The sequence below is a fragment of the Balaenoptera acutorostrata genome, chromosome 5 (genome assembly GCF_949987535.1).
Source record: "Balaenoptera acutorostrata chromosome 5, mBalAcu1.1, whole genome shotgun sequence".
Lineage (NCBI taxonomy): Eukaryota > Metazoa > Chordata > Mammalia > Artiodactyla > Balaenopteridae > Balaenoptera > Balaenoptera acutorostrata.
In genome coordinates this window covers 130,911,631-130,934,981 of record NC_080068.1, presented here as the reverse complement: position 1 = coordinate 130,934,981, position 23,351 = coordinate 130,911,631, and the positions used below count along the sequence as shown (strand labels likewise).

The 23,351-nt window shown below is 35.5% G+C and overlaps 1 protein-coding gene across 2 annotated transcripts in view; it reads left to right on the top strand.

Moving 5' to 3' along the window:
• The window catches only part of SCLT1 (sodium channel and clathrin linker 1), a 237,467-nt gene that overhangs the window by 93,525 nt on the left and 120,591 nt on the right, over positions 1-23,351 (top strand). For both annotated transcript variants that reach the window (XM_057547507.1, XM_057547506.1), the window contains exon 9: positions 966-1,036. In XM_057547507.1, the coding sequence (XP_057403490.1) occupies positions 966-1,036 (71 nt within the window). The remainder of the gene's footprint in view (positions 1-965; positions 1,037-23,351) is intronic.

Genomic DNA, 23,351 nt, shown 5'->3' with positions numbered 1-23,351 from the left:
GCTGGGAGTTCTGGGTGCAGCTGGTCTTCAAAAACAGGCTCATGTTGTAGCCAGGAATATAAGTAGACTTTAAACATAGTACTTAAGTAACAGTGCAATGTGCATTGTAAAAGTATATGTAAAGTTTTATCAAAATGCAAAAAGGAAGCAATCAGCTTTGCCTTAGAGTGACCACACAGGTTATGCAGGGATGAATGCTGGCTGAATGAGGACATCCCAAGTAGAGGGAAATAGAAAAGTGTATTAAAAATATGAAGTCAATGAAGTTGGGGGTAAAACCAGCGCTTATGGAAGATAATCAGTCCCCTTAGAAAATTTTATTCTACAGTTGGAAGACTGCTTCATAACTTACTTTAGCATTAGCAGACCCTGAGGAAAGGGTTCCAGAGCATGTCATTTATTTGGGAGATAATACCATGAAAAACCAGTAGGGGAATGGAGAAACAAGACTAGGAAGGGAAGAGAAGGCAGCCAATAAAGGGTTTTTAACAATCAAGCAAATTAACACTGTGGGTAACTGAAACTTAATCCCACTGCTGAACTGTGGAAGCCAGTAAAGAAACAGCCTCAGTTATTCCACCACGGGGCATGGGAGTTGGGGATTTTTACCCAACAATTCCATTCGGTCATTGTTTTGGGGCTCTTACAGAACAGGCTGGGGGCATGAATTCTACACCACCTATATAGCCTTCTGCATAGTTTGGTGAGCAAAGGAGGCTCAGAAGGCCAGAAAAAGCCAGAAGACACAGAAATGCAAATGCAGGTAGTTTGAAGGGAAGCAGGTGTCCCCTGAAGTAGTGAAGGCAGGGAAAGATGGCCAGGGTTATCTTTTATCATTAAAAAAATCTAATCATTATCATGACTTCATTTCATTTTTTTCTACTCATATACCCTGTAGTTAGTCTTTAAAGATACAGTTTTAACTGTTCTGATACTGAATGTTTCTATTTTTTTTCTTTTGGCAGACTAATCAACACTTTTTGAAAACAGTAACTGAACAAAATGTGGAAATCGAGCAACTCCGAAAACAACTTAGGTATTTTCAAAAATGATTTTTTTTATTTTATTAATAATTACTTTTCTTCAGGGGAAGCGCTGGTGTCATAATTTTTCCCGTGAGTTTTTTTTTTTCTTCCTCCCTTTTAAGCTTCTGTCAGTAGCTTCTTGTCTGCATGATCTTTTGGGACAAGAAGAAACTGAAATCAAGACTATTAGTCAGGCGACAACTATAATACATATATGTGAAGGGCTGTTCCATGATGGCAAAACCAGTGCTTATGGAAGAAAATCAGTCGTCTTCCTGGGACTTCTGGGAACCAAGCCAGCCCCTCCATCAACCCCCAGGGCCTTGCCTTCTGGACACCCCAGGGCCCATTGGCCTCTGGACACTGTCTTCCCACCAGAGCCCCGCCCTCCTCCAGGGGCTGTCTGTAATGGCCCGCAGATCCCCAATTCCTGGATCCCCTCTTCCCCACCCCCAGGCAGGGGCAGAATAAATGTTTATATGGATTTTAGAGCTCAAAAAAAAAAAAAAAAAAGAAAGAAAGAAAATCAGTCCTCTTAAAAATTTTTTCTACACATATCTTTCTTTGCATTCTCCCATAAGCAGACCCTAAGAGTTTGAAAGCACGTAGTTTATTTAGAGGTAATACCAGTAGAGGTAATACCAGGATACCAGGAGAGGAGTGGGGAAGTGAGATAAGGAAGGGGAGGAGAAGGCAGCCAATAAGGGGTTTTTAAAAACCAGGCAACTTAATACTGTATGTCTATATTATGGTCCAGTGGTTTAAAAATCATTGCGTCAATAGACTTCACAGGAAAAACTCTAAATGACAAAAAAAACATTTTTTCACGTTTCATTCCCCTTAGTCATAATACTCAAAATTCAGAAGCTTAGTCATATAAGGTTTTTTGCTGTGATTCTGTCATGTAGAAATATCTTTAAATTGTAATGTAAATTTATATTTTACAAAATTGTAAGTTACTGTTTTTTAAATGAACCTTGCTATTTATTTTTCCTACCATCATGTATTTTGCCCTGCAAATGCATTATATTGGTTTTGTTTTAAAGGAAAACTTATTTCACGAAATTTTTTTTTATTTTACAAAATTTTATACACCACTTTTTATATTTTTATCTTATTAACTTCATGAACTTTTAAATTTAATTTAATAAATTTACCTTCTTTTCCCCTAGACATTTTTACTTGTTGGCTCTTATTTAGTTCTTCATATTTCTTTCAAAGTTATTGATTTTGCAATTTAAAATACTAATGATTTATTTAATTGCAAGATCTTCTTCCTCTTTTTTTCAAAATAGAAGTAGCTTTTTAAATTATAAAAGTAATGGAGGTTCATTATAAAAATACTTTAGATAGTATGAAAATATATCAGATTGCAGTACAATTCTGACAGTAAGTTATTACAGACTCCACAGGTTAAGAGCACAATCCACAATGTGACTACACTCACTCAGATGCCAGCCACAAGTTCAGGGGTCCCCAGGCCACTCACACCTCTGACCAATTGAATACAAATGTGGGTGTTCTCACTAACCCCCCAGGATCAATAATTCTTGAAAATGGCTCAGAGAACTCAGGAAAGCACCATACTTGTGATTAAAATTTTATTATAAAGGACATAAATCAGAACCAGCCAAAAGAAGAGACTTAACTGGGTGAGATCTAGGAAGGTCCCAGAAGCAGAGCTTCTGTGTCCGCTGCCCATGCAATCAGGGTGTGTCAACATCCTGGCACAGCAGTGTGTTCACTAACCAGGAATCTCACCTAAGCCTCAGTGTCCTGAGTTTTTATTGGGGTTTCATTATGTGCATTTGATTTATATTCAATGTAAATAAATTTATATTATATTTAAATGGTATTTATAATGACTGCATCATAGAGCAAAACCCTATATGAATAAGCTGAATTTTAAGTGTTATGACTGATCAAATGAATCATTGATCACTTGATTGAACTTAATCTCCAGACCTCCTTCCCTCCCTGAGAGTCAGGAGGTTGGGCCTATATCAGGTTGGCTCAAAGCTCCAACCCTCTAATTACATGGGGCCTACTGTGAGTCATTTCATTAGCATAAACTCAGGGGTAGTCCCACGTGCCTACCGTGAATAACAAAGATACTGCTATTACTTGGGAAATTCCAAGGGTTTATATGCTCCATCCTAGAAACTTAGACAAAGACGAGACAAATTCTTTATTATACAACTCTTTTTAAGTGGAAAATTAAAATCTCATAATTCCATTATTTAGAGTTAACTATTATTAACTTTTTAAATGTATAACTTAGGTTTGTGTATTTAAGTATTTTAGTTAAAAAAGGGGGGGAATGATATACACACTGTCTAATAGCCTAATTGTTTTTTCTTATAGATTATATGAATATCATATCAATATTATCAACCATAACATTATATAGTATACTATTATATGGATGCGTTATATTTATTAGTTAAATTCTTATTCACTTTCCACTGTTATTCCTTTTTCATCTTTAGTAGGATATTTAGTAGCCTTTTTATAGGCTACTTTTTCATTGAACATTACAATTAGAGCAGTTTTAGAACAGTAAATACATAATAGCCGTAAGTTAGTCTTGGATGTTATTATTGTTTATTGTTATTATTAAATAAAATTTTAGTACTACTAAAGAAATTAAAGTGAATCTTATCTAATTAAGACATTTAAAAGAAAGGCCAACTTGGTTGAATGTTTTGTTATACATTTTTTTTAAACTTCCTTTTTAAATTGTTTTATGATAAAAACACTAGACTAAAGCATAAACTGACAGAAATATAAGGCATGGCAGAACAAGTCCATAATCATAGTAAGGATTTTAACTCTTTAAGTGACTGATAGATATAGAAGATGTGATTTATGTGATTAACAACTTGATCTAACAGACATCTCTGAAACATTGAATCCATTTATTTAATAAATATCTAGCAAGCATCTACTATGTGCCAGGCTCTACACCTGGGGTATATCAATGTATAATACAGTTGAAGACTTCTGTCCTTTTGGAACTTACATCTAGCAGGAGCAAGCAGACAATAAACAATATCTCAGTAGGTTAGGAGGCAATAAGTGCTACAGAAGAACAAAACAAAACAAAAGATCAGGATGAGAGGTCTGGAGTGCTAGGGGCAGTGGTGAAGTTGCAGTTTATTTTTAATAGAGTATTCAAAGTAAGCCTCCCTAAGAGGTTGAGATTTGAACATAGACTTGAAGGATGTGAACAAATAATCCATGCAATACAGGGAAAGTGTCTAGAGTAAAGAACTTGCCATTGCAGAGGTGGAAATGTGCTTGGGGAACAGCGAGGAAGCTAGATGCCTCTTATCTATTGCTGAGTAACAAACCATTGCAAAACTTGGTGACTCAAAGCAATAACTTATTTAGATTATGATTTGGGAGAGAAGAGAACAGGTTTTCTGGTCTGGGCCTCCAGGGCTGATATCTACTGAACTTGTCTATTTGTCTCTAGCCAGCTGGTCGGTCTGCTAGCAGGATGGTCTGGTAGTTGGCAGCAGATGATAAACCTGTCTGGCAATTGGCAGTCTCTTCACCAGGTCAACAAGGCAAATCTTACTTCTTCACTTGGCTGTTCCCCAGAATAGCAAGAGAGCAAATCCCAATGTACAAATACTTTCCAAGTCTCTCTTGGATCATATTGGGTTGACCAAAAAGTGCCTTCGGCTTTTAAATAAAAATAAAAGACACATTTTTCATTTTCACCAAGAACTTTATTGAACAACGTATTCACCATTTTGTTCCACTACCTTCTGCCATTTTTCAGGCAGCTTCATAATTCCATCTTCCCAAAACTTTTTATCTTTTTGAGCAAAGAACTATTCCAGATGTCTTTTACAGTCCTCCAGGGAATTGAAATTCATTCCATTAAGAGAATTTTGTAAAGACTGAAATAAATGGAAATCTGAAGATGCAATGCCTGGCGAATATGGCGGATGAATCAGAATTTCCCAGTCAAGCTGTAACTGTTTTTTGCCTGGTCATCAAAGAAACATGTGGTCTTGCATTATCCTGATGGAAGATTATACATTTTCTGTTGACTAATTCTGGATGCTTTTCATCGAGTGCTGCTTTCAGTTGGTCTAACTGGGAGCAGTACTCATTGGAATTAATCGTTTGGTTTTCCAGAAGGAGCTCATAATAGAGGACTCCCTTCCAGTCCTACCATATACACAACATCACCTTCTCTGGATGAAGACCGGCCTTTGATGTGGTTGATGGTTGTTCTTTCACTTGCCCCATGATCTCTTCCATTCCACATTATTGTACAGTATCCACTTTTCATCACCCATCACAATTTGTTTTAAAAACGGAACGTTTTCATTACTTTTAAGTAGAGAATCACGTATGGAAATATGGTCAAGATTTTTTTCACTTATGTGGAACCCAAACATCAAAGCGATGAACATAACCAAGCTGGTGCAAATGATTTTCAACGCTTGATTTGGATATTTTGAGTATGTTGGCTATCTCCCGCGTGGTGTAACATTGATTGTTCTCACTTAATGTCTCGATTTGATCGCTATCAACTTCAACTGGTCTACCTGACCGTGGAGGATCGTCCAGCAAGAAATCTCCAGCACGGAACTTCGCAGACCACATTTGACATGTTCAATCAGTCACAGCACCTTCTCCATTCACTGCACAAATCTTTTTTGTGTTCCGTTTTTACCTTTTATGAAATAATAAATCATAATATGCCAAAAATGTTGCTTTTTTCCTTCCATCTTCAATATTAAAACGGCTACACAAAAATTCACCAATTTTGATGTCTTTTTTTAAATGCACACTGATATGACAGCTGTCACATACAATCTAATAAAATTGTTTCAAGTGAAGTTAAAGACAACTAAGTGATACTAGAGCCATCTTATGGACAAAACTGAACGAACCTTTTGGCCAACCCAGTACTTGGTAATTTCTCATGGCAAAGCAAGTCACATGGTCAACCCAAATTCAAAGGATAGGGAAAAAGATACCCCTTTTGATGGGAAGATTTTCAACATCATGTTGCAAAGATGTGAATAAGAGAGAGAAGAATTTTGGACCACTTTTACAGTTTCTCACACTAGTATATCTGGAACACAGTAAACTAGGAAGAGGGTAGTAGTAGATAAGGTCAGAAATGTTACAGATGGTGGGAGACAAGGTGATATGGGACCTTGTAGGCCATTGTGAGGACTCTGATTTTTTACTATGGATGAAATAGAAATAGTTTTTAACAGAAGATTGACATGATCTGATTTATATTTTAATGGGATTGATCACTCTGACTGCCGTATTGAAAATAGACTTGTAGAGAGGCAAAACATGGAAGCAGGGAGACTCGTTCCAGCTGGATATCAGTTAAATATCCAAAGTAGTTTATGAGTGTATGTGTTCTGAAAAATGTTAGAAATAATAACCTTAGTAACTAAAGAGAAAAAAAAGGTTTAACTAGGTGTTGAGTTATAGTAAACATTATTATTAAAAATCAATGGTGAGAAGATGGATCAGTGCTTTCGCCTGTTCCTCCTGCTAAGAACAACTAAAACCCCAGGGCATAAGTACAAAACAAACATAGGAAGACCGAAAGGTGGAGAGAAGAAAGCAGATTGGTTAGGTGCCTCAGGATCCAAGGAATGACACTGTGGTCGGTTCCCTTGACTTTTTGATTTGAGTTTTGCTTTTGCTTTTTTACCCCATATATCCCAGAGTTGGAACAGAAGAAGCCAGCAATCTGACAATACCAACAAGGCACAGACCAAGAAAGAAAAGTGCCAACAAAGACTTTCTCCCTCTAGCCAAAGGACCAGGAAAGGAGAAGCCAAGCATGACAAAAAATTTTGAACAATCACCTCTCTACTCTAGCCAGGTACCAAAGGAAAAAAAACTATGGACCCACCTATACCCATCCTAGAAAGGCCTAGTAGGGAGTTTGGACTTCTACCTCTACCTCGCAGTAAAAGACAGCCCCTTATTCCCCCAAAGGAAAGGTATCAGAGGAAATAAACTAAAATAATCTAAAACCTATTTGATAGGTTTCTATCAAAGTCACTCATCATGCCAAGAATCAGGAAAATCTCAATTCAAATGAAAAAGACAATCAGTAGACTCAACACTTAGAAGACAGAGATGTTAAAATTATGTGACAAAAATTTTAAACAGCCATGATAAAATGCATTAATGAGAAATTACGAACAAGCTTGAAACAAATGAAAAGCATTCCCAACAAGGAAATGGAAAGTCTCAGCAAGGAAATGCAAGATATACAGATGAACTAAATGGAAAATTTAGTTGGTTGGCAACATTAAATTCTCTAATGAGAATAAGTCTTCCCACATCTTTAAAATCAGAATAGAGTTCATATTAAAACCCCTATAGTGTGTGTGTGTATGTGTGTGAGAGAGAAACTTGATAATCTAATCCTAACATCATGAAATGGTAAAGTGTCATTTATGAAAACAATTCTATAGAAGAATAAAATGCAATGTTATTTACAAGAACTTGAGTTTGGCAACATAGAACAGAAGGAAGAATATATGTATAGTTTAGTACATGACAGAGGTGGCGTTATAAATCAGTAGGGAAACAGTCATGTTAGGAATTGTTGCTATCTATGGAAAGAAAAAAACGTGTGAAGTTTTGCTTTTTGCATTTAGGCATTTACATGGTTTTATGTATTAAATAAGTAAATGTAAAAATGAAAAGCTTTGCAGATTTTAAAATATCTGAAAATCTCCCTTTAATAAATTTTGCTAGGGAAGTACTTCTTAATCAAAATTTAAATGCAAGCCAAAAAGGAAAAGATTGATATATTTGAGTATGTTAAAATGTAAAACTTCTGTTACAAAAATTAATATAAGTCAAATGAAAAGGCAACCCACAGTCTGTGAGAAGACATTTGCAATGCACGTAACTGGTAGCGTGTTAGTGTTGAGGATACATTACCTAAGCATCAATAAAAATAAAAATCCATAGACTATTGGGCAGACGATATGAACAAACATTTCAGAAGTCATAGCAGTCAGGAAAATGCAAGTTAAATAATGAGATACTACATCAGACCCAATTATCAATGTCAAAAATATAATGTGGAGTGTAATAAGGTACCAAAGAAGACTGCAGTATTATGCAATTCATATACATTTCAAATGTTTTAATCAGTAATGTGTATTGATTATGTATATGTATGTTTTAGTTATATAATATACATATATATTTAGTTATATATTCATATTGTCATATATAGTAAAATAATTTAAAAGTATGTGTGTGTACATATATATACACATATTCGTATATATATAGTGTGTGTGTGCACGCACATATGCTATTATAGAATTAAATAAAAACATTTCCGGAAATAGTATGCCCTAATTTCAAGTTAGTGTTTATGTCTAGTGATTGTCTACAAGTAGACTATTTGTAGAAGTAGGGAATTATAGGTGGCCTAGGTGTCTGCCACTAAGGAAATGGATAGTAAAATGTGGTAATTGCATCCCATGGAATACTGTGCATCATTTAGAAACATGTATTTACATGTAAACATGTAGTAACAGCAACATAGGTAGATCTAGAAAACAAGGTTTATATTAAGAAAGTAAAAAGAGATATGGAGCTATAGTACAAAAACACATACATGCAAACAACGATGTATGTTTTACCAGTATATGTATATATCCATGGATATATCATATTTTAATGTGAACCTACAAAATGAAGGGGAATGAGAGAGCGATTGGGAATGAAGAGGAAAACAATGAAAATAAATAAGAGCAGGTCTTTCACAGCTAATAGTCATGGGTAGATAATGGGGTTATGGAAAGAATACTGTGATTAACTCAACTCTGCACTCAAGGTTCAAAAAAGAGTAGAAAAAAAAAGAGAATATGAGATTTATGGTATATGTGGGATAAGTCTGGGTGTGGAGATTTTGGAAGGAAAATGAGTAAGGAAACTGGTTCATAAAGACCACTATGATATGATGATAATGAAAATAGAAAATAAAAATGCAAATAAAAGGCTATATATAGAGAAAATGGTGATATTGGGCTAAAGGATGGGAAAAATCATGAAATTTTATGACTAAAGTTATCTTAATCATTTAGTTCAAGTTCCTAAATTTATGGAAGAAAACCAAACTGAACCAAAGTCTCAGAAATTGTCTTGTCCAGGGTTGCACCACAAATTCAAAGAGGAGCCAAATTAGAACTTGCATCTTGTAATTGCTAATCTAGTGAGTTTCTAAACCTGACTTTCTGACAGTATTCACAGCAGTAAGGAAGTCAAGAATGAGAGTTGATTGTTAAAGAAAGAATGATGAGTGGATACATTGTTTTTTGACAACTGTGTCATTTGGCTTTTGGACATTTGGGCCTAAAGATTATAAATTGGAGATTAACAAAGCTAGTTTGGGTTTTCTAAAGCCTAAAATGTCTTAAGTGTTTAATTGTCCATGAGCAACTTTGCCATAATATTTACTGACAATATTCCATAGCTTAACACTAAGCAGTTCAGAGTTGTATACATAAAACTATGCTTGCTTTTCCTGCCACAGATTTGAAAGAACATAAGGATAAGCAGATGCTTCTTTTAGGGAAAAGGATGTTGCTTTCAAGTTTGACAGATTCTGAATGATGGGCATATTGATATTACCAGAATTTAGGTTTTGAGATGCCCTATATATCCATGCCAAGAATAACTACATTAGAAACTCTTTAAACACTAGCTTTGTTTAAGTTTGTACTTAAACTGAAAACATATTAGTTTCATTTGCTGTCTGATGTTATGGTGCAAAAAAAAAAAATGAGAATCATGTGAATTTATAATTAAAGCTTTTATCGTTTTCCTTTTTGAGAGTTTCTGCTGATACCCTATCATAGCAGAGAAAACTTGTCAGCCTAGTTTGAAAGAACCTTCATTCACCTGGTCCTTCCCAGCCCTCTAGTTACGTACAATAGTCATTTTGCTGTTTCCCATGGAAGAACTTTTGGTCCCTTCCTTGTTGCCTTTGATCATTATTCTGTTTTGTAGAAAATTTATAATTTTATAAATCTGGTTAAAACTTGCCTTCTCCAGGAAGACGTCTCTGGTTCATTCCACCAGATTTTTACTCTTCTTTTCTTGTAGATATACTGAGCATTTATTCATTTTAACTGAGATTGTGTGCTATTTTTCTTCAGGTGACTTTTTGTCATATATATTTGTTTATAATGTGTATCTAGCTGAGTTATGGAAATATTTTTCAAGCCATATGTGCTCAGATTTCATATCTGCCTTGTAAAATCTTTGAAGGAAAGGATTTCATTTGTGTATATCTTTCAGGAATAACCAATATTACCTTTGTAAAAGAATGTACTGTAAAGATTGACTCTGAAGCATTTGCACAGGGATTCATATTATCTTCTCATCAGAGTGGCATTATCAGAATATTTATTAGAAAAAAATTTTAGCCACTAAGGAATGATATCATTAGCAGACATAGATAACTGTTTTCATATAAACAATCTATAACTTATCAATCTATTTATTTTGTATTTATTAAGAACTTATAGACATATGTGCTCTGAGTTTAGAAATAGTCTTTAATAAGTTTATGTATGATATGACAGCCTCAAAATTGTTGAAATTTGACTTGTTTCATCTCATGTACACTTTTGTGGCTTCAATAATCTCTAAAGGTAAGAGCCCATTAAATTTTTGTAGCTTGAGGTTCTCCTGGTTATCTCCACCCAGATAGGTCAGAAGCACTAAACTAAGCTTGTTATTATATCTCCTGAATCTTCCCTTTGTATTTATAAATGGCATCATCCAGTTTCTGCTTCAGAAAACTAGGAGGTATCCTAAATTCTTTTCTGTCCCAACTCTACCTTCTAAATGTCTCTCAGATCCTTCACCTCTGCATCATTATATATTGTTATTGCCTTTGCTCAATCCGTCATCTCATCTGAGCTACTGCAGTAACCTCCAATTTGGCTTACCTCTTCTCCATCTTCCTTTTTTGTACTATCATCAAAGTGATCTTTCAAAAATAGAATCTGAACATGTCAATCTCCTTCAGTGGCTACAAAAATGCCTATGGGATATAATCCAAATTTTCTAGCATGACATGAAGCCTTCTACGACCTGACCCCTGGCTACTTAACTCTATATCTTGTCACCCTGCATCTCAATTTCCTGAACTATTGTTAGTTTCCCAAACAAGCCATGCTATTTCATAAATCCCTACCTTTGCTCATGTTGTTCAGGCTGCCTAAAATGCCCTTTCCTGATAAATATCTTCTCAACTTTCAAGGTACAGAAGTGTGCTATCTTCTAGAAATCATTTTCTGAATCTTTGTTTCTTCCTCCCCAGGTAGAACCAAACATGCCTTCCTTTGTGCCTCAGCTGTAGACTGCACATGTATCTGTCACAGTATTTTTAACACTTTAATGTACTTAATTCTTTGCAAATCAATCTCTCTTTGCTAGTTTTTAAGCTCCTTAAAGGCTTGGATCATAATTTAGCCATTTTTACCTTGCCATCATCTAAGACAGTGCTAGATACATGGCAAGTGCTCAAAAAAAACCTTTTTGAGTCATTAAGTCAGTTAATTAATTAAATTGCACTTCACCAGAGGGGCAAAGCTGAACTAATTTACGTGGGTTTTCTATTTGTGTATTTTGCAATTGATCTTTTGGGGCACAACTGTCATTATTTAGAAAATTATATTTTATATTCTTCAGCCATGCAGTAATATGTGTCCAGTTAGTAGTCCTGTGTGATGAAGTCTCACACCATCCTGCTTTATCTTGCCCAGTCGTGAATCATCATTTTGTCCACTGTATCCCACCGTATCCCATCACTTATGGGCTCTCGGCTATCAGATTGACACTCAGGGTACTGCAGTGCTTGTGTTCAAGTAACCCTTATTTTACTTAATAATGGCCCCAAAGCACACAAGTAGTGATGCTGGCAATTCAGATTTGCCAAAGAGAAGGCTTGAAGTGCTTCCTTTAATGAGGAGGTGAAATCTCTCTATTTAATAAAGAAAGAAAAAAATCTTCTGCTGAGGTTGCTAAGATCAATGGTAAAAACGAATCTTCTATCCGTAAAATTGTGAAGAAGGAGAAAGAAATTCATGCTGATTTTGCTGTTGCACCTCAGACTGCAGAAGTTACAGCCACAGTACATGATAAGTGTTAGTTAAGATGAAAAAGGCATTAAATTTGTACAGTGAGAGAGAGAGAGAAAGACCACATTCACATAACTTTTATTACAGTATATTGTTATAATTGTTTTATTAGTTATTGTCAGTAATCTCTTCTTGTGCCCAATTTTAACTTTACCATAGATGCGTACGTATAAGAAAAAACATGGTATACATAAGGCTCAGTACAATCTACAGTTTCAGGCATCCCCTGAGAGTCTTGGAACGTATGGGAACTACTGTATATGTACCTTTGCGAGGTAATAGTTTTATTTTAGCTGAGATAACAGATTTTTCTCAGATGTTTCATGTTCCAATTTGAATAATATTGCGTCTTTTATTATAAAAATGCTATGGAAATCTGGAATTCATGGATCACTAGTTTTGATTCATAGTGTCTCTTGGAAACTATCCCATGTGAGAAATGGCCCTGAGCAGATGTGCTTAGTCATAAGAATTGCCAGACAGTTCCTTATGTGTTGGCAGCTAGTTTTCTGAGCATAGAAACATGTTTTAAGATTAAAAAATAGGTTTTTGCTGTCAGTTTCCTATCTCTTCACACTGTTTTACTTTAATGTTATTTAAGGGGTTAGTTGGTCACCCCTTATTCAAAACTGTTTGTATCTTTCCCACTTAATCTTTCAGGGGCGTAAAGAAGAATATGAGACTTTACTTCTAGAACCTACTGGTCAAGAGCAGAAACAAATTCATAACTTCATTGTTTGGAACTTTTGCCTCTAATAGGTGATTACTAGTTTATTTCAAAATATGTATTTTATTGATAATTATAATTTTATTTTGCAAACACTCCACATTTGCACACCTAACCTAAAAGTGCGCTTCTGTGTAGTGTGAAGTATAAAGAGCATAGGTTTTGAAGTCAGACAGCTCTAGATTAGTATTCTTACTTTTAATTTTCTATTGACTTGGGCAGGTTGCTTAACTGAATGAATTTTAGTTTTTTTTTTTAATTTTATTTTTTAAAAAATTTTTATTGGAGTATATTTGATTTACAATGTTGTGTTAGTTTCAGGTGTACAGCAAAGTAAATCAGTTATACATATACACGTATCCACTTCTTTTAGATTCTTTTCCCATGTAGGCCATTACAGAGTATTGAGTAGAGTATCGTGTTCTATACAGTAGGTTCTTATTAGTTATTTTATATATAGTAGTGTGTATATGTCAATCTCGATCTCACAATTTCTTAATCTCTGCAATAGAAATAAAATGAGCTTCCTTGAGTGTTGCAGTGTACTATAATTCTTATTGTCTTTGCTCTTCTCTATTCTACTTTAGTATCCAACCCGTGTAGTTAGGCTTGTATGATATTTACAAATCAGTTGCTAATAGATTTACGAGTTAGTATTAATGTAATAAGTGGACAGCAGATATTTCCCTCCCTTCCTCTGGAAATGAGCCTTGCCTTTGTTGTTGCTGCTATAATTTCTAGGAACCAGATGAAGTATTCCTTTCTTTTTCCCTCCTCTCTATTGTTATATCCCCAGGTCTTTGCCAGCTGTACAACCCTAAGCTCTGTTTCTTCTGGTATGTTGTTCCATCAGTTATATTCATTCTTTTTAAAAATCTTAGTCTCTTGTGTGTTTCTTCCAAGACCTCAGGTATATATACCTCCCCTGATGATTCCTCAGATTACTATATTTTCTTCTTCTCATTCTTTGAAATTGCTTGGAAGAAGAGCCTGTATTTGCTATAGTCACTCTTCAGAATTTCTTTCAATTTGGATTTGGTCCCGTATCTCTGTTCTTCTCCTCAAGATGACTGGTACCTTTTTTGCCTTAAAACAAAATCCTTCATTCTCCTTGGTTATTGATTCTTTTTGATTGATGATTTTTCTGTCCTTCTTGAACATTTTTCTACTAGGTCTTTTGTATTTGTGTCCCAATTTCTTCTCTGACCCTTGTCACCATTTCCTTTCCTTTGCTTTTCCCATTTCCTTATCCTACCCTACTAAAAGTAGAAATTTCTTAAATTGCTATCCATGTTACACACCTTTCCCCCTCTCCTTAGATGATTACCTTTACCCTACCCAACTTAAACTTTCAATGTTTCCCACATAGGTACCTCTGACCTTGATCACTTTGTTGAGCTCTATACTTGAATCACTAGGGCAGTGGTTTTCAAACTATTTTTAGTTTAAAAAAATCTTACACATAGAACCCCAGTATACTGGTAAAAGTGGAATTGCTGTGATTGAAGTAAGGAGTGGAAATCTTCCCCCTCTTAGTAACCAACACCCTCACCCAACCTAGGGATTTTGCTTGATTCCTCGCCTTTGCTTTACCCCCACATCCAAGTCGTGTGGGCTCTGTATCCAGATTATCACACATCCGGTCATCACCACTATCATCGCTACCCCAAGCCGTCACTCTCTCTTGCTTGCATTTGCCTCCTCTCTGGTCTCCCTGCTTTCACTCTTATCTCACTGTTATTTATTCTCCACACACCAGCCCAAGAAGTCTCCTGAAAGCATCAAACAAATCACATCACTCACCTGCTTACCACACTCAGTGGATTTCATTGCAACTGGAACAAATTCCAAAATTCTCACTATGCCTAAAGGCACATATATGATCTGACCTCTCTGCCTTCCTCTAACTACCCCGTACACTTTCTCTCTCTGATACATCCCAGCGAATTGTCATTTATTTAAGTACCTTTCTCATACTCTTTGCATTTATCATTAATTCCCTCTGCTATAATTCTTTCACCTTAGATTTTTTTTAAATCGATCCCATTGTCCTTTAAACCTTAGCTCAAATGGTCCTTCTTTAGACAGGTTGTCACTGATGACCCCGGTCTCTCTCCCATTGTTATATATCATTTGCTTCATTGCATTATCACTTTCTGAAATCATCTCATTTATTTGTTTACATATTTACTATCTGTCTCCCTCTAAAACAATGTAAACTTCATGAGGTCAGGGGCTTTGTCTCCCTTGTTTGCCACCGCATCACCAGTGCTGACAACAGTGCTTAGTGTAGTTAGGTGCTCAATAAAATAAGTGTAGGGCTCCGGAACTACAGTTAAAAACAAACAAGCAAACAAAAGCTGAGTGAACTGCAAACATGTGAAGCTCAGCATGTCCAGATTACATTCATAGTGCCTGGCATATTGTAAGCATTCAATAAATATTTGTTCAAAGAGTGGATGGATGGAGTCTCTTAGATTCTGTCTCTGTGAAATCTATGCCATCTCTCTCAGTGGAACCGCTTGCTTATTGTTACCATCACTCTAGTTACACATTCCCTGCCTCTTACTCATTTATATTCCTGAAGTGCAGCTCTGATTCCATAATTTGAGCAGCTCTCCATTGCCCTTAAATTAATACAGATCACCTCACTTGTCAATTAAGGTCATTGATATTGTAGCCCCCATTGCCTTTTCATTCTTAGTTCCCTTCTTCCCTAAACAAGCCCTACACTTTCCTACCTTTATGCTTGAACTTAACTTTGTTCCTTCCTGAAGCTTTTTCTTTGTCTCTGCTTGTGAGATTTACTGTTCCTCTGCCAGTTCTTAATGTAAATACTTCCCACTTTAATATTCCCTGAACTAAATGCAAATGTACTACCTACTCTGAATCGTAATACTGATACTTTATTTTAATCTTTTGTGATGCTTAAAGTATGCTTTGTGACCCTCCTAAAGATTACTGTATCTCACCTTTCTTTGTGTGTTTTGTATTACCTTAAAGAACACCTTCGGTGTTCCAAACATCACAGGCACATAGTAAACATTTTTTGAGCATGTCCACTGTGTAAGCCTATTTAATAATAGAAAATGAATTAATATGTTCTCCACTTTGTCAGTGGTACCCAAAGTTATATAACTCTAAAATTGTATTTGGAATAATGATTTTAAATCTTTCTTTAAAGATAAACATATTGATTATGCAGTTATTCTGTCAAATTTAAGGCAGTAGCTGTATGCCGGAATCATCTATAGAGATTCTGAAAAACAGAGATGAGCAGGTACCATGCCCAGACATTCTGAATGAATAAGACTCAGATGGAGGCAAAGCTTGCTTTCATACAAAGAAAGTATAGCGAACTACTTGCTAGTATGATGAAAAATTATATTCCAAAATAGAACTTAGAATTTTGAACTACTTTGAATTGTATATAATTTTGAATTATGTAAAAATTATACACAAATGAACTGTTTCACGACTGAGTAGCCTCTGTTTTAAAGTTTTGATAACTCAGTACATGGATTATTCGTATCTATTGCTTTTAGAGTTTCTTTGTAGGCTTCTGTCCTTTGAATAGTTTTAATTAGACTGCTACTAAAAATTGAAAGAAGAAAAAATTAAAATAAACTTTTTTCCAGTTTTCCTACTTACTATCAGTTTCCTAAAAGCAGAAGTGATCTTAAAAATTCAGAACTTTGTCTAAAATTGTTTCGAGATTTTCTAAACTTTTAAAGCATAAATGATTGGCTTTATTTTACTGGATACTTATAGAAGAACTTACTAAAGTAGCTAATGTATGCATTTTTCTTTTATTTTAAATTCTAAAATTTAGAATATATATCAAATCCATAAAAACTAGTTTTATTTCTCTCAAAATGTTATCACTTTTCATTGTATGAAAGAAATATTGTACACATTTCTAGAGTTCTCTTGATATGAACCTGCAAAAACGACAAAAATTTATCTTAAAATGGACTCAAATCTCAAAAAAAAATGGTATTAATAATTAAAGCACTTTAATTTCTGTACAAGTTAATGCTATAATTTAAATATATACTTATATAAACTACATTTAATTATATCCTCTGTTTTAGGTTATATCTGGTTATACTTTGCTTAACAGAGCAAATCTTTGCTTTTTAAAGATCAAATCTCTTTAATATTATAAGTGATGAAAATTACATTAAAGAAAAATCTCAGAAATTTTACATTCTTTGACATGGAAGCATACCTAGAAATGAAATAATGTGTTTTTAAAAATATTCCTTTGTAGGAATATAAGTATTCTTATTTATTATTTATCAATTTTTTAAAATTTAATTTTATTTATTTTTTAAACAGCAGGTTCTTATTAGCCATCTACTTTATACATATTAGTGTATATATGTCAATCCCAATCTCCCAATTCATCCCAGCACCACCACCCCTCGCCTGTCACTTTCCCCCCTTGGTGTCCAATACATTTTGCTCTACATCTGTGTCTCTATTTCTGCCTTGCAAACCGGTTCATCTGTACCATTTTTCTAGATTCCCCATATATACGTTAATAGATGATATTTGTTTTTCTCTTTCTGACTTATTTCACTCTGTATGACAGTCTCTAGATCCATCCACGTCTCCACAAATGACCCAATTTTGTTCCTTATTATGGCTGAGTAATATTCCATTGTATATATGTACCACATCTTCTTTATCCATTCGTCTGTCGATGGGCATTTAAGTTGCTTCCATGCCCTGGCTATTGTAAATAGTGCTGCAATGAACATTCGGGTGCATGTGTCTTTTTGAATTATGGTTTTCTCTGGGTATATGCCCAGTAGTGGGATTGCTGGGTCATATGGTAATTCTGTTTTTAGTTTTTTAAGGAACCTCCATACTGTTCTCTCTAGTGGCTGTATCAATTTACATTCCCACCAACAGTGCAAGAGGGTTCCCTTTTCTCCACACCCTCTCCAGCATTTGTTGTTTGTAGATTTTCTGATGATGCCCATTCTAACTGGTGTGAGGTGATACCTCATTGTAGTTTTGATCTGCATTTCTCTAATAATTAGTGATGTTGAGCAGCTTTTCACGTGCCTCTTGGCAATCTGTATGTCTTCTTTGGAGAAATGTCGTGTTTAGGTCTTCTGCCATTTTTTGTTGTTTTTTAAACCACGTAGAGCAGTTGTTGCTGTTTTATCTTTTATTTATTTATTTATTTGGCTGTGTTGGGTCCTCGTTTCTGTGCAAGGGCTTTCTCTAGTTGCGGCAAGCGGGGGCCACTGTTCATCGCTGTGCGCGGGCCTCTTCACTATCGCGGCCTCTCTTGTTGCGGAGCACAGGCTCCAGACGCGCAGGCTCAGTAGTTGTGGCTCAGGGGCCTAGTTGCTCCATGGCATGTGGGATCTTCCCAGACCAGGGCTCGAACCCATGTCCCCTGCATTAGCAGGCAGATTCTCAACCACTGCGCCACCAGGGAAGCCCTTCAGCCCATTTTTGATTGAGTTGTTTGGTTTTTTAATACTGAGCTGCATGAGCTGTTTATATGTTTTGGAGATTAATGCTTTGTCTGTTGATTCGTTTGCAAATATTTTCTCCCATACTGAGGGTTGTCTTTTCATCTTGTTTGTAGTTTCCTTTGCTGTGCAAAAACTTTTAAGTTTCATTAGGTCCCATTTGTTTATTTTTCTTTTTATTTCCATTACTCTAGGAGGTGGATCAAAAAAGAGCTTGCTGTGATTTATGTCAAAGAGTGTTCTTCCTATGTTTTCCTCTAAGAGTTTCATAGTGTCCGGTCTTACATTTAGGTCTTTAATCCATTTTGAGTTTATTTTTGTGTATGATGTTAGGGAGTGTTCTAGTTTCATTCTTTTACATGAAACTGTCCAGTTTTCCTAGCACCACTATTGAAAAGAGTATCTTTTCTCCATTGTATATCCTTGCCTCCTTTGTCATAGATTAGTTGACCATAGGTGCGTGGGTTTATCTCTGGGCTTTCGGTCCTGTTCCACTGATCTATATTTCTGTTTTTGTGCCAGTACCATATTGTCTTGATTACTGTAGCCTTGTAGTATAGTCTGAAGTCAGGGAGTCTGATTCCTCTAGCTCCGTTTTTTTCCCTCAAGACTGCTTTGGCTATTTGGGGTCTTTTGTGTCTCCATACAAATTTTAAGATTTTTTTGTTCTAGTTCTGTAAAAACTGCTACTTGTAATTTGATAGTGATTGTGTTGAATCTGTAGATTGCCTTGGGTAGTATAGTCATTTTCACAATGTTGCTTCTTCCAAATTAAGAACATGGTATATCTCTCCATCTGTTTGTGTCATCTTTGATTTCTTTCATCAGTGTCTTACAGTTTTCTGAGTACAGGTCTTTTACCTCCTTAGGTAGGTTTATTCCTAGGTATTTTATTCTTTTTGTTGCAATGGTGAATGGGATTGTTTCCTTAATTTCTCTTGCTGATCTTTCATTGTTAGTGTATAGGAATGCCAGAGATTTCTGTGCATTAATTTTGTATCCTGCAACTTTACAAAATTCGTTGATTACCTCTAGTAGTTTTCTGGTGGCATCTTTAGGATTCTGTCTGTATAGTGTAATGTCATCTGCAAAGAGTGACAGTTTTAGTCCTTTTCCAATTTATATTCCTTTTATTTCTCTTTCTTTTCTGATTGCCATGGCTAGGATTTCCAAAACTATGTTGAATAATAGCAGTGAGAGTGGACATCCTTGTCTTGTTCCTGATCTTAGAGGAAATGCTTTCAGTTTTTCACCATTGAGAATGATGCTAGCCGTGGGTTTGTCGTATATGGCCTTTATTATGGTGAGGTAGGTTCCCTCTCTGCCCACTTTCTGGAGAGTTTTTATCATAAATCGGTGTTGAATTTTGTCAAAAGCTTTTTCTGCATCTATTGAGATGATCGTATGGTTTTTATCCTTTAATTTGTTAATATGGTGTATCACATTGATTGATTTGTATATATTGAAGAATCCTTGCATCCCTGGGATAAATCCCACTTGATCATGGTGTATGATCCTTTTAATGTGTTGTTGGATTCTGTTTGCTAGTGTTTTGTTGAGTATATTTGTATCTATATTCATCAGTGATATTGGTCTGTAATTTTCTTTATTTGTAGTATCTCTGTCTGGTTTTGGTATCAGGGTGATGGTGGCCTCATAGAATCAGTTTGGAAGTGTTCCTTCCTCTACAATTTTTTGGAAGAGTTTGAGGAGGATAGGTGTTAGCTCTTCTCTAAATATTTGATAGAATTCACCTGTGAAGCCATCTGGTCCTGGGCTTTTGTTTGTTGGAAGATTTTTAATCACAGTTTCAATTTCATTACTTGTGATTGGTCTGTTCATATTTCCTATTTCCTCCTGGTTCAGTCTTGGAAGATTATACCTTTCTAAGAATTTGTCCATTTCTTCCAGGTTGTCCATTTTATTGGCATAGAGTTGCTTGTAGTAGTCTCTTATGATGCTCTGTTTTCTGTGGTGTCCGTTGTAACTTCTCCTTTTCATGTCTAATTTTATTGATTTGAGTCCTCTCTCTCTTTTTCTTGATGAGTCTAACTAAAGGTTTATCCATTTTGTTTATCTTTTCAAAAAAACAGTTTTTAACTTTATTGATCTTCCCTATTGTTTTCTTTGTTTCTATTTCATTTATTTCTGCTCTGATCTTAATGATTCTTTCCTTCTACTAACTTTGGGTTTTTGTTTGTTCTTCTTTCTCTGGTTCCTTTAGGTGTAAGGTTAAGTTGTTTATTTGAGATTTTTCTGTTTCTTGAAGTAGGATTGTATTGCTATAAACTTCCCTTTTAGAACTGCTTTTGCTGCATCCCATAGGTTTTGGATGGTCGTGTTTTCTTTGTCATTTGTCTCTAGGTATTTTTTGATTTCCTGTTTGATTTGTTCAGTGATCTCTTGATTTTTCAGTAACGTATTGTTTATCCTCCATGTGTTTTGTTTTTTACGTTTTTTCCCTGTTAATTGATTTCTAATCTCATAGCGTTGTGGTCACAATAGATGCTTGATATGATTTCAGTTTTCTTAAATTTACTGAGGCTTGATTTGTGACCCAAGATGTAATCTATCCTGGAGAATGTTCCGTGTGCACTTGAGAAGAAAGTGTAATCTGTTTTTGGATGGAATGTCCTATAGATGGCAATTAAATCTATCTGCTCTATTATGTCATTTAAAGTTTGTGTTTCCTTATTAATTTTCTGTCTGGATGATCCGTCCACTGGTGTAAGTGAGGTGTTAACGTTCCCCACTATTATTGTGTTACTGTGTGTTTCCTTTTTTATAGCTGTTAGAAGTGGCCTTATATACTGAGGTGCTCCTATGTTGGGTGCATATATATTTATAATTGTTATATCTTCTTCTTGGATTGATCCTCTGATCATTATGTTGTGTCCTTGTCTCTTGTAACATTCTTTATTTTAAAGTCTATTTTATCTGATATGAGTATTGCTACTGCAGCTTTCTTTTGATTTCCATTTGCATGGAGTATCTTTTTCCGTCCTCTCACTTTCAGTCTGTATGTGTCCCTAGGTCTGAAGTAGGTCTCTTGTAGACAGCATATATATGGGTCTCGTTTTCATATCCATTCAGCAAGCCTGTGTCTTTTGGTTGGAGCATTTAATCCATTCATGTTTAAGGTAATTATTAATATGTATGTTCCTATTACCATTTTCTTAATGGTTTGAATGGTTATGGGTTTGTTTTTGTAGGGCCTTTTCTTCTCTTGTGTTTCCCACTTACAGAAGTTCCTTTAGCATTTGTTGTAGAGCTGGTTTGGTGGTGCTGAATTCTCTTAGCTTTTGATTGCCTGTAAAGCTTTTGATTTCTCCATCGAATCTGAATGAGATCCTTGCTGGGTAGTGTAATCTTGGTTGTAGGTTCTTCCCCTTTCATCACTTTAAATATACCGTGCCACTCCCTTCTGGCTTGTAGAGTTTCTGCTGAGAAATCAGCTGTTAACCTTATGGGAGTTCCCTTGTATGTTATTTGTCATTTTTCCATTGTTGCTTTCAATAATTTTTCTTTGTCTTTAATTTTTGTCAATTTGATTACTGTGTGTCTTGGTGTGTTTCTGTTTGGGTTTATATTGCCTGGGACTCTCTGTGCTTCCTGAACTTGGGTGACTGTTTCCTTTCCCATGTTAGGGAAGTTTTCGATTATAATCTCTTCACATATTTTCTCGGGTCCTTTCTCTCTCTCTTCTCCTTCTGGGACCCCTATAATGCGAATGTTGTTGCATTTAATGTTGTCCCAGAGGTCTCTTAGGCTGTCTTCATTTCTTTTCATTCTTTTTTCTTTATTCTGTTCCGTGGTAGTGAATTCCACCAATCTGTCTTCCAGGTCACTTTTCCTTTCTTCTGCCTCAGTTATTCTGCTATTGATTCCTTCTAGTATACGTTTCATTTCAGTTATTGTATTGTTCATCTCTGTTTGTCCTTTAGTTCTTCTAAGTGCTTGTTCTTTAATTCTTCTAGGTCTTTGTTAAATATTTCTTGCATCTTCTCGATCTTTGCCTCCATTCTTTTTCCGAGGCACTGGATCATCTTCACTGTCATTATTCTGAATTCTTTTTCTGGAAGGTTGCCTATCTCCACTTCATTTAGTTGTTTTCCTGGGGTTTTATCTTGTTCCTTCATCTGGTACATAGTCCTCTGCCTTTTCATTTTGTCTGTCTTTTGGTGAATGTGGTTTTCCTTCCACAGGCTGCAGAATTGTAGTTCTTCTTGCTTCTGCTGTCTGCCCTCTGGTGAATGAGGCTATCTATCAAATTTTTTTAATGAAAACTGGTTTTGACCTTTATAACAGTATATACATAAGCACACATATATCTAAAACATTTCCACCTAAAATAGTTTAAATATATAGTTATGAAAGTTCCTTCATAAAATAAAATTAGAATTACTTTTTTGGACAACTTTAAAGATTTCACAAGTTTGAATATTTGAAATGACTCACAAGACTCCACAGAGCATACCCCCATAAGGCTTCTATTTAAAGGCAAAGGATGTTGTGCAGTAAGAAAAAGAGCACAGGGAAGCATAGGAGGCCCAGGTGACATCCAGACACAAGTACTCTATGGTCTTTCTGCATACAAAGACATTCTTTGTCTCCAGGTTGAACCACCAAGATGTGTACAATGAATCTTGGCTTCAGGAAAGCTTAGTGAAGGTTTTTTGCTCCTCTGGTCACATAGTCCAGCCTGGCTGTCTAACCAGTTACACCAGGTGAAAGCCATCAGTAAGCAGATCCTATGTGAGCATTACCAGAGGAGATTCAGAGTCTAAGCAGCACACCATAAATCTCACTTTTCATTTTTTGGCCCAGAGTCAAGGCCAGACATTCAGGCATCCCCCAAGCTTTCTCAATCCAGCTGTGAATTTATGCAATACCACACCATTCCTGACAACTCAGAATCTAAAAA